Source organism: Pogoniulus pusillus, chromosome 11, assembly GCF_015220805.1.
Source record: "Pogoniulus pusillus isolate bPogPus1 chromosome 11, bPogPus1.pri, whole genome shotgun sequence".
Lineage (NCBI taxonomy): Eukaryota > Metazoa > Chordata > Aves > Piciformes > Lybiidae > Pogoniulus > Pogoniulus pusillus.
This window is the reverse complement of record NC_087274.1, coordinates 22,915,145-22,927,443: the sequence shown is the minus strand read 5'-3', so window position 1 is coordinate 22,927,443 and position 12,299 is coordinate 22,915,145. Positions and strand designations below refer to the sequence as shown.

Sequence of the window (12,299 nt, the reverse complement as noted above, 5' to 3'; positions counted from 1 at the left end):
CTCCGAGCCAGGTAGGGCTGCCCCAGCCCCCTCGTCCCCGCACGGTGGCTGCTGTCTGCTGCCCGCTATTCCGCCCGCCGGCGCGGAGGTCCCGGTGGCCGGCGCGGGCTGCGGCCCGGCGGTACACGCGGTGCTGCCCCCTGCGGGCTGTCGGCGGCGCTGCGCGGCGGCGCGGGCGGAGCCGGCTCCTTGGCGGCGGCGGTGGCGGGCGGAGGTCTGCGGCCTGCAGAGGGTCCGCCGCCCGCCCGCCGTCTTCCCCTGGCCAGCCTCAGGAATCGGCCTCTGGAGACGGGCTGTGAGCGACGGGAGCGGCTTTTCCCTGGAGAGGCAGCAGCACATATGCGAGGGTGGGCAGGATGCCCAAGAAAAGGGTTTTTTGAAGTGTTGGCTGGCGGGTGCTGCTGTCTCATGGACGCCATCAGCCTGCTTCAGGCTCGTCTGGGCTGTGAAGCTGTTGTCCAGGTTTGTCATCTTCGTCTTCTGCCTGAAGGAAAGAAGCATTCGGGTTAGTAACTGTATTACTGATTAAAATAGAGGATTCTGTATTTTCGATGTGATTTGCGTTCTTGAGAGTATTTGGGCGTAAGATTTGCATCAGTAAATCCTAAATCAAGGACTGTTGAAAGAGAATCTATCATAGAGAGGCATTGCATTTGACACTTGAATTAGATGTATAAATAAGTTGGATTTCTTCTAAATAAATGATCCAGCGATGTAGCCAAAGTGCCCTAACATATATATTTAATCTAAAGAAGGTCTATTTTATTAAGAAAACTATTTTTTTTCAGAAGGATTTTGCTTACATTGTGCTCTGTATTGTTGCTACAATACATGGATCTAGCCAAGGCCCTTTTCTTGCACATGCAGGCAGCATGTAGCTAATTCTAGCGAGATTTAAATCTGTATAAACAAATTTTTTGCATCTACATGACTTTGAGAGCTGGATATGGAAGAATATGTGCTTTTAAGGGGACTATTCCTTCTCCTCTGACATTTTCTTCTATGCTATTTGTCCTTGCTTTATTAGTTAGGGGCCTTAAAGCTTAGAGTAAGATAAAGCCAAATACCAGTCTTTGTCATTTGGACATAGAGAAAGACTTTGGGAATGGTCTTAGGTTGTTTGAATTGATGAAATGTGCAGCATCAGTTTAAAGGTTGATCACAGATGTAATGATACACAACTGTGTAAACATCTCCGAAAAACCTCTGAAATGCTGCTTTCAGTGCAGTAGTTGTTAGCTTACTGCGAGAAGACCATCAAGCAACCGAATATGTCAGAAATGTGTATCTTTCAGATACAAATAAAGCTAGGCCTCAATCCTAGAGCCACAGAGAACAGACCTCTATTCCAGTGGAATGCTGTATAGCTCATATGTGTACCCATTTTCTTACTGTGACAGTAAATGTCAATAAATTGGGCATTTTTTCACTTAGGCATCCTCAAAATAGTGGTTTATTTTCAGGCGGTGTTTCACATTTAGACCACAGGTAGTAAAAATTTCGAATGTCATCAATTTTTTTTGTTGGGTAGGGTGAAATGAGTGTATATTTTATAATAAAAGTATCCTCTGGAAACCTGGTGCATGGTCTTTGTTCTTAATTCTCTGCATTAACATTCCTTATTTGATGGAAAAACCTCATCTCAATTTGAAATACAAAACAGTGTTAGGAGTGTGTGATTATTGTGAAACAAAATGTCTTTGTAAGAATCAGTAGATAAAATGAGTAGTTTGGTTACAGTGCAAACTCAACATTGTACTGATTAAAAGAATTGAGTGAAGCACATTGGTTCTGACCCAGTCATTAAGAGTAAAATTAATGACTCATAATTGCAGCTACCTAGTTGGTCAGTAGAGCAGTTAGTTAACTCTGCTTAACAGATAGGGTTTGTTGTCAAATGCATAGTATATGTTATGTATATAATGGTAAAATACAGAGAAGGTAATTTCAAGCTTAAGAGGCTTTTCACTGAGGCTCAAATTATACAGACTATATCTTCCTGATGCAGTGAAGCACAGTGTCTTCCAGTTATATTTTAAACTCTTCTCTTAAGAGATGACTTTTATGTGCTCTTTAATACTAAATCAGACGTCGATTGTTGCATGCACTCCTAGTGTGTTTTGTTGAAGTAAGGTCTTACTTGATCACATGTAACAAATGCACGCTGCTTGTCACACCCATTTCGCTGATGGCAGCCTAAAAATTAGGATAAAAACTCCCCCAAACCAGAAAATAAGTGTTTTTTCTTTGAAATGGTGAATGAAGTTTTATTGTATTGTAAGTAAATGGAAATTTCAGAAGTACACAACAATGGGAAGGTACTGCCTATTCTTGTCTTACAGTGGCTACAGCAGTGGTTTGTAATCAGCAGTGCAAAAAAAGCTTGTTTTGGATGAATTTGGCACAGTCTGGCTGCAGAGGATGCTTCTACCTGTTTTTCTTGTTTTTTATTGATATTTCCTCTCTAACCTTTATGCAAATGGAATAGCCACTGTCTGGAATACCTTTTCACTCCTCTGGATTATTGATCTTTATCTAGAGAAGCAAGAATGAAGATACATTAGTGCTGTGTGAAATACTGGGATATTTAATGTTACTAAATACCTCACTTCTTATATATGACTGAACAGGAGATACCGTGTTAAGAGTCATTGAGAAAGTTTGGTCTGCCTTCTGTTGTCCTTTTCCCATGTACCTCTAAGTTCCTGCTTCAATGCTTCCTTTTCTTTTTTTTCCCTTCAAGAGTAGGGCCTCTATTTTGTTTTAGTTTACCCTAATTCAGGTACCACTGTGTTTCAGAATACCTTTACAAGCATTCTGAATCCATTCCTATAGAGACAAGAACTGGAATTGATTCTAGCACTACTGGTATCTTACTCCATTCTTCACCCTTGAACAATATCTTTGGATTAGTCTGTGTGCTCTTAATTGAAAAAAATTCAACTAAATTCTGATTGAAAGCTTAGTTTGGGGGTTATATGCCTCTTTGGTTTTACTTTAATATATAAAGCTATCTGAGTTAGGAAAGTTTAGAGTGTTTGCTAGCCTGTTCTTCAACATGCCTCTTCAGTTTTTCTACTGTCCTCTTGAACTGAGCAGCTCAGATGTGCTTGGTAAACTGAAGCATTTTTAAAATGTTTGGAGGTATTTCTTGTTCTTTCTTGCTCTTTAAAGGTGGTGGTTCCTTTCTGACGTTGTCCTATAAGGTGAAGTTTACAGTGTTTCTTTGTGTGATCAAGAATATTGATATGAAGTGTTCTGTGCTTCTCTTTAGTTCATACAAAGGAGGTTTCCATATCAATGGGTAGCCATTAACAGCAAAAGAAAGGCAAATACTGATCCATCTTCACTTTTCCATTCAAATTCAGGCCTAGGTCTCTCTTAAAGCTGAATAAAAATCTTCAAAGCACCTTTGATCTGGATTTTGAGCCTATCAAGATCTCTTATTTGTCCTGAAATAAAGCAGTGGATCTCCTGAACATAGGCCTACCATCACACTTGTGATGAAATCTAAGAAGTGGTATTAACAGGGGAAGAATGGTCCACTTGAGCCTATCAAAAGCATTTGTTTTTCTTTCCTCTAGAATCTGAGTAAATGAGGGTGTAATGTTACCAATATTAAAATGACTTAAAAATCTTCAGATCACAACACCGTAGGCAAATATACTTTCCTCTTTCCTGGGAGGCTGCTGTTGATGGGATTTTCATGTTTGTTTTTTCATGTATGGAAGTACAGCTGTCTGCATTGCAATGAGTGAGATTGCTACGGTCCTAAGAATTCCTCCTGAGGAGTTTTCTGTGTGTGTAGCCATCCATCTGCTAAAGAATGAAAAGCCCATTATGGTGTCCTTAGCCAGTTTTCTAAATTATTTTTGCTGTTGTTTGACATTACATCAATATTCTTGCTCTTAGCAGAGCCCCATCTTTAGAGCAGCATTCCTATAGCAGTTAGAGATATTGACAGATGGAGCACGTGCAGGAAGAAACTTCCTGAATCAGATATTTTCTTCTGTCAAGCCATTGTGGAGATGTACTGTAGTGTGAAGTTTTCCTCATTCCTGTAGGATTATTGTAATAGGATGCTACTTAGCACTATGCTTTTAGAGCCCAAATCAGACCCTGCTCTCTAGATAGACTTGGAAAGAAGCTGGATTTCAGAAGCAGAGTTTTCTGTAGGAGATACGGAAACCTACAGGAATCTAGAAATTACCTTATGAAACAGAGTCTTTCTGTGAATGCAGATTTGTGCAACAGTATGTAATGTAAGTAAAAATGTTTGAATAGGAAAGATGTTGAATAGATTTCACTTGTTTTTTTTCATTAGACTTTGGTTTATGTCTATCTCAAAAGGCAAATTTAGCAGTTTATTTCCCATGTAAGAGTGGTCTCATGGTCTTGCCAAGAGCTTGAAGGCTGAGGTCTCATTCATGTTAAGTATTGAAAAGAAACAGCATGAATGCTGGAACTTATGGGGCCAGGTACACTGCAGGAGCTAAGCGTGTCTTTGCACTGATACTAATGTTCACCTCCTGCCTTCCACTGAATTGTTTATTTTGCTTGATTGACACATTCTTTATTATTGGGTAGGAGTGAATTATTTATATGCTTGTCCACATACTTGGAAGTGATTACACTGTGATATTATTAGAAGTGAAAGTAATTAATATTGCAGCTTCAGATTGTTTTGACTTTTATTACTTTGAGAACACACAAAGTATGAATCATGTGTTGTTATGAATTGGTGTTCAACACGTTGGCACCAATTAGAAAAGAACTTCTTTCTATACTTAAGGAATTTCCATGATAATTTAAAAATCCTTAAAAAAACCCAAAATGCATAGTTGTCTCTTTCTGGTAACCACTGTAGTCATTCCTTTTCTTTTGATGGGCTTTACAAATGAGTGACATTTGCAGTGTTTGTAATGTCTTTACTTGAGTTAAGGGCTGTGTATGAACTGGTGTAATATTCTGCTGCCCAATTCTATTACCAAGAGTTTTTCCTGTTAGGCTTATCAATACATTTCTGACATGTAAAATATTTTGTGACGTGGAAGAAACAGCATAAGCTCTTTAGGTTTTCATATGTAGCAGGTAATTTTATGAACTTATGAGCATTTTGAATAAGAGCAAATGTTAAAGGATTATTTGATTGGATATATTTTGCTCAGAGATAATGGTTGTATGTGCACAGTGCAGTCAGTGGTGTAGTAACAGTAGGCTTGCACCGTAAAATTCCTGTAGTCCACTAATAGTTCAATTATTAGTTCATTGTATTTCAGTGATCATGAAACAGAACTGACTTAATCTTTTTCTTTTTATTCTTTAGTGCTGCAAGTTGATTGAATAAAATGAAGAACACAGAATATAATGTGGATGGAGTTGCTTGAACACCAGTTCTTCTGAAGTATATGTTCTGTGAATTGGTAGCCTGAATGATTGATCAATGAGTAGCACACACAAGATTATCATCAAGAAAACATCTCGTCTCTTGCTGCTTTTTGGCAGAGCTCATGCACAGGCACATCTTCTGAAATGCAGCTGAAAAAAATGAGGGAAATTTTACCAACATTGTACTCTGGCCAAGTTAATGATAAAAATAATTCTTTAACTACATCCCCAAAGCAATCTTCTGAGGATAAAGCAAATCCGTCAAAAGGGGATGATGGCCAAAACTGCTTTTACCAAGGGACTGAGGCTGAGAACAACAAGCTGTCACTGATAAGCTGTACAAAATGCAGAAGTGTTCAGAAAATTTCAGTGCAAGACATAGAAAAGCATAAGACACCTGGGTGGATCGAAGACAAAAGTTTCATCTGCAAGAAGTGCAGTCACAATACTCCACCAGCTTTCCATTTTGTTCCTGATGGTGCCAATGCCGTACAGTTTGAGAAACATGAAAAAAATTCCCCAGATCAACTCCAGAGAACATTTAAAGTTAAAAACTTTCTGCCAGGTAAATACTACTGTGATAAATGTAGATTTTCAACAAAGGATCCTTTACAGTATAAAAAGCATGTAGGCCAACATGAAGAAATCAAATTTATTTGTTCCCACTGTGGTTACATATCCTACACCAAAGGAGAGTTCCAGAAACATTTGGTGATACACACAGGAACTTTTCCATATCGGTGCCAGTACTGTGAGTATGGAGCAGTCAGACATGACTACATAGTAAAACATACAAGGAGAGTACATGAAGCACCCTCCAAGCAGTTGGCAGGTGCCATAGACCACAAGCAAAAGAAGCCAAGACAAAGCACTTTAACTGAAAAGCAGAAGTATGATAAAATTCCTTTCCAGAATGAACTTTCAAATTTGTCATCAAAGATGCTTTCCAGAATTCCAAGTAAAGCAACTAAAACAGTCTCTTCATCTCCTGATGTGGAATGTAGCATAAACACAGCATCTGTCCAGGATAAAACTGTATTTGAGGTGTCTGAAATGAGTGTGTGTGAGAATCAAAGTGTGGAAGTTGAGGTTTATTCCCCCAAAACAGAGCCTTTACAACCTGGGGTGCCTTTAACAGTAATTGCACCATCTGAACTTGTAGTTCCTTCTAACTGTTTAGCTCAGATAGTAGAGATTAAAATAGTGAATGGAGCACAACAGCTGGTTCTTAAACTAATTCCTCTGCAGGAAGCAACTTACAAACCTGTGAATGGTGCTGGAGAGGAACTTGAGAATCAGAGTAGAGAGCCATCTGCAGAAGGAAAAAAAACATCTATCTCTCAAAATGAGTTACTAACCATGGAAGTGAATGTAGACAAATTATCCAGTATTAGCAACCAACTTAATTTGCATAGTTCATACGACAAGAACTCTGAATGTTTTTCTGATTCTCAACTCATGGACTGTAACTCTGTATCTACACAGAGAGAAGATGCATCAAAATTATGCTTTCATTTGGTGAAAGGTATTGATGTTCATTCAGGTGTTATAGAACTTTGTTCTCCATCTTTGCTAATTAATAGTACTGAAAAAAAAAATGATCTTCAATCCTCAAGGTGGGAAGTAGGTGGAAAAAACAACGTGCATTATGACTTATACTGTTATGAAGAAGGTGTGACTAGATCTCTGAAGTATGCTGCTCTTTCTGGAGATAAAAGTTCCAAGAACGTTTTAGTAGAGGCTGTTCAGGAGGGCGAGAATTCTTCTTCCTTAGTTCTTAAACAAAAGGATGCATTGACTCTGAAAATAGATAACAAAGAATGTAGGACTCTGCCAGGCAGCTCTGCAGAAGCACAGTTAGCTGGTAAGGGTTTTGACAAAAAATCTGTTGTGTCATCTGAAGCAGGAAAAGACTTTCCTGTCACTAAAGCTTCACCTTGTAAGGATGTGACTTTTGGCTTTAGCAGAGTAAAGAGAGGTGAAACCATATGTCAACAATCCAGTCATCTTCTGGAATCATTAGAGCTTCAGAAGATGCAAAACAAAGGCTGCACTTTTGAAGGACCTGTTATTTCATCTGTATTTTCTCTTAGCTCTGGGGCTGAAAATGTCCCAGAGGGTGTAAGATGGGATGATGCAACATGTAATAAGAAGTCAGCAACATTGCTGTGTAGAAAGATTGCTCAGCTCATATCTGCTGCTGAATACAATGTGAAACCCATGCCACTGAGATGTCAGGCTTCTGGTAAAAAGATGCTTTTCCCTCAAGAAGATTCATCAGGCTGTGAGGGACTTCTCGCAGCCACTGAAGTGGGAGAATCTGCACCCTTACCTCAAGAGCATGCTGGTATTGATGTGATTAGTAGCAAAGACCACAATGAAGATGAGTTACTTACATTTGCAAGAACATCTAAAAGCAGAGTAACTAAAAACTCCCATGTTGCTACTCCAGTGTTTATCCCCAAAGGGACAGTGCTGAGAGTGCTGAATGTTACCAGCAGTCCAAGCTTAAATAGAGTAGAAAGCAGTAGTGAAACAGCAGCTCCTTCTGTGTATTGCAATGAAATGTTTCTGCCTCGCCCAGTTCCTGTCAGCATTTCGGAGACACTTAGCAATAATTTGCCATGTTTGCCTAGTCAGAGTGAACCAAATGCTGAGTCCCAGTGTATGTCACTCAGACAAAGACCAAAGCGAGAGGCAAGCATTAAAAATATCAGCAAAGAAAGTACTGTACCATATCAGAAAAGCAGTGATGGGAATAAACAGAGGAAACCCTACTCAAAAAGTCAACAAAGTCCCAAAAATAAAGGAAAGCAAGCAGGCTTCAGGGAGCTTCCCAAGAAGAAAACAAGAACTCAGTCAGAAACCAGTTCTAGTTCAGACATGTCGTATCTGTTGACAGCAAGACGTCTTCGTCTTGTCCCTCTGAGAGCAAATCAGTTAATAAAATGTCCTCGTCGTAACCAGCCAGTTGTGGTACTAAACCATCCTGATGTTGACTCGCTAGAGATAATTAATGTCATGAAGACTATCAACAAGTATAAAGGTCAGGTCCTGAAAGTAGTTCTGTCAGAAAGGACAAGTAGTTGTCTTGGTGTCAAGCGTTACCGAAAACGGCTTACTCTTCAGAATGGTGAGACAGGAAATCAAGCAAAAAAACAGAGTATGCTGAAAATGAAACTCAAAAAGACCCATAAAAACAACTACCAGGTGGTGGAAACTTCACCAACTGAAACACTGTTTAAGTGCTGGTTTTGTGGAAGAGTATATATGGACCAAGAAGAATGGATAAGTCATGGGCAGAGGCACCTGATAGAGGCAACCAAGGGCTGGGATGTTCTTTCTCTTCCAGCAAAAAAACTTTGAGAGACTTATTTTTAATGAGTGCCACTAACTTGCCTGGAAAGCAAGACTGCAACAGCTACTTCATTTTGGCAAAAAGTCTCGACAGTTAGGAAGGTGAAAGCAGAGTTGTAGAGACAGAGCAAAACCAATGGTGAGGATTAAGCACTACCTTGCACTCTCATGTTTGAACATTGTATAAGAGGTCAACTTCACCTGTTCTGTAGGAGAAACTGGGAAAGAGATTTGCTATGCAAACATTCTTCTAGTTACCTTTCTCTGTGCTAGGATACTGCGCTTCAACTGGTTCATGCTAGGTCTGTATGCATTGATATCCTAGACAATGAGATCTTTGTAAAGGGCTTAGTTTGGTTTATTACAGCATGGTGTTGCAGAGATTGCTCATACATGTGCTGAAAAACACCTTTGATCCTCTGGGCAGCAACTGTCTATCATGGGCTTTAGTGGCAAATTAAGCACTGTGCATAGCAAGTGAAACTTCGATGCAAATACACTGTTTCAGTGAAACAAAAACATTTCTGCTGACTTCAGAAGAGATACGAGGGTGTAGATGGAGAATCTGTGGGATCAGAGTTAATCCCACTAGGTCCAATAGCACTAAGAAGTTTAATTTTATTTAGTATCTTAGTCTTTACCTAGCCTGTATTGTGTTGATGTGAGAGCACAGAACACTGCCAGCTTTCCTTACTGTCTTTGTTCTGAATGGGTAGGGCTGGAGTTATCAGCCCAAGCCTTATGGTAGGAGAGAGAAGTAATAGTGAAACATAAACCCTCTAGCAGCCTGTGTGTAGCTTGATAGAAACACATCTGCAGACCTGAGCAGTTGGTTAGAACTCTAGTTGGTGGGTTAATGTTTATTTACAGGGAAAACTTGCTGAAGGTGAAGATTTAAAAATGGAAAATTATGTTGCACAACTCTGACAGTGTTGAACCAGATTTTCAGTGCAATGTTTCATCCTTAAGAATTTAGATATTGTTAGATTTTTTTTTTTTGGTAGACCTCAATTCATACAGGCATGTGCCTAGTTAAATGTGGATGTCCAGTATGTGTCTGCTGACTGCAGTGTGGCATAAACACTGCTCAGTTGCTTAAACACTTTCCTAAATCAGGGATTTTGGAAAATCCCTGCAAATGTTTAGTTTTATTGAAGAAGAGGGATGGATGTTACTGAAGTCTAGATGTTTCTGTACAACATGTTTTTCTTCATCTTGTCAATGTCAGTTCTAAACTTGTGTGGAATGAATTATGTTGAAGCACATATTTACAATTAAAATAACTTCTTACATTTTTACGAATAAGGAAATCAATTCCGACTCTAATGCTGGATATGTGTTCTATGTTTGAACTAGGTCTACCATTGAAAAACTGGTGGTTTCTAACCCTTTCCACTGTTGGTGCATTTTTTGTAAACAGCTTAAGCTGGAAATATTTTTTTTTACATATATACTCCAGCAAAATGATACATTGTTTTGATAAAGTCTGTATCATATCTGCATTGAAATGTAAATATTTTAAAACTACATCTGACTGAGGCTTATTTTCAAAACCAGTTAAAACATTACTTTCCCATCATTTTTCAGTACTGCTAAAATCCTGCAGATAGTTGGTGCTTTAAGTCGGATCTTTTTCATTATGTACACATAGGAAATTTTTGTATCATTTGTATCAGACTAAACAGTTCCACAGAACAAACTTTCTTTTGTCAGTAGTAACGAAATGAAAGTTCTCATTTTGTATTCAAATGGAATTCTATTTTTTTAGATGGGTACACTAGAGGGATTTGTGTGGGTTTTTTTTTTTCACTTCATATACTTTGATGCCAAACCTATTTACATTTTTTGATTGTGAAAATAGCTTCCATTTAAAAATTTTTACCGTATCACATTTAATAAATACTGAAGTTGTTAAGGAAAACCCATGGTTAAAATTCCTCCTTTGTTTTAACTCCTTCAGTCCAGATTGCTGTTTGAATTAATTTTGTTCCTGTAGAAGCTACTAAATAAATAGTTTTGAATTTGCTTTGTAAGACTTGTCTATGGCAAAATTGGAACACTCGTGGAATCTACTGGAGTAGTGCAGGGTGGGTGGGGAAGTGTTGCTGCTCGACTTTACAAATCTGTGAATTTACAAAATTTCAGTGAACTAGTGATGCTTGTCTTTTTGTCAGCAAGTTTACTGTTTTGGTAAACATCTGCAAAGCTTTGTATGTCACTGCCATTATCTTTTAAGCTGTGGGTTTTTTTCGTGGGTTTGATTTAGATTTTTTTTTTTTTTCTAGCATGAAAATATTTTATAAATTAAATTCTGTAGTGGCTAGAGAACTTTTAAAGCAGATTACATCATGCATCTTTTTATTGGCTCTGACAATCTTGCTTTAGCAGCTTCTGTTTTCTTAATTTTCATTCTTATTATTAGGTAATGTCAGAACAATTTCCTCCCAAGTTTAACAGTCTCAGTGGTTTGAGAGAAACAATTACAATTAATGTTCTCTTGCATTTTGATGCAGCATTGAGAAGTAAAAATGTTGGAAGGAAGTAACAACTAAATGCTAAATACTTTCTCAGTTTGGGCTACTCCATATCACATGGTAAATTGGGTTGCAATGTCATGTTTTGGGCTTGGATGCTTTTATTCTTGTTCCTGTTGTGTAAAGATTAAGTAACTAATGTTGCTTTCCTGGTATATCCCGGTTACCTATGTCAAACTTCTGAGTGTGCTTAGAGGAGTATGGATGCTTTGCAGACAAATACTGAAGTTTGCCTTGCTTATTTATAATGAATTTAGTCTGGCCTTAAAAACTGAAATGATATTAATAAATATCACTGTATTTTTTGCTGGAAGAATACCACCTCGTCATTTTTGATGCACACTGAAACATTTTCTTGCGGAGCTTGAAATACATATACTGTACCTACTGATAGTTTTTATCTCTGCACTGCTATGAGTTCAAAGGGACTGTTTGTGTGTGTTTGAAGGCTTAGATTGGATACAGCTGTTTGCTTCTTAAGCGAAATAAGTGTCAATTATAGAATACACATCATTAAAGCTACCTTTAGAATCTGCTCTTCCACGAGTATCAGCTGACAGCAGTGGCTGCTGATCATGGCTAATTGGGCACACTGAAACTGTTAAACAGAGTACTCTGACAAATACCATTTCATATTTATTTTTAAAAGCAAAAATAAAGTATACTTTATTAGGTTTTGCTAGAAACTGGGCTTCAGTGGCGTGTAGGTAGGAAAAATGGGATCTGGGTTTGGTCTTGAGATAGAAGGTAGAGTGCAAGATAAGTTGTTACTAAGTATCAGGAGTCTGTGTCCACACTTTGCTGTGACTTAATACGGTGGCACATATTTGTTATCTCAAAGACAGACTACAGGAATCAAAGAAATGGGTGGGATCTGTATTCTCAAGTGGAGACTAATTTTTAGTGAGGCATTTAGAATGCATCAGAATATGGGGAGCTTCTCACTGAAGGGCTGATGGTGTTTCTTTGTGCTATTCACATACAAAAATGTGGGTGGCACTAAAGTGAAAACCATCTTGG

General features: G+C 38.5%; 2 protein-coding genes across 3 annotated transcripts in view; one reads left to right on the top strand and one right to left on the bottom strand.

Moving 5' to 3' along the window:
* The first annotated feature begins 208 nt into the window (after window positions 1-208).
* ZNF518B (zinc finger protein 518B) lies at window positions 209-11,679 on the top strand. Of its 2 annotated transcripts, none has more exons than XM_064151443.1 (2): window positions 209-462; window positions 5,327-11,679. In XM_064151443.1, the coding sequence occupies exon 2, from the start codon at window positions 5,533-5,535 to the stop codon at window positions 8,752-8,754; it is 3,222 nt and encodes a 1,073-aa protein (XP_064007513.1). In that variant the 5' UTR covers window positions 209-462; window positions 5,327-5,532; the 3' UTR covers window positions 8,755-11,679. The 2 variants fall into 2 exon arrangements, with proteins under 2 accessions (XP_064007513.1, XP_064007512.1); XM_064151442.1 differs by having other exon boundaries at window positions 209-505.
* Window positions 11,588-12,299, bottom strand: part of CLNK (cytokine dependent hematopoietic cell linker) — an 18,208-nt gene continuing 17,496 nt past the window's right edge. Inside the window, 1 exon segment of the mRNA XM_064151844.1 lies at window positions 11,588-12,297. Coding sequence (XP_064007914.1) covers window positions 12,202-12,297 — 96 coding nt within the window. The 3' untranslated portion in view covers window positions 11,588-12,201.

What these genes read in the sequence shown, in the direction of transcription:
- ZNF518B (XM_064151443.1), top strand. Translation starts at nt 5,533, where the DNA reads ATGCAGCTGAAAAAAATGAGGGAAATTTTACCAACATTGTACTCTGGC.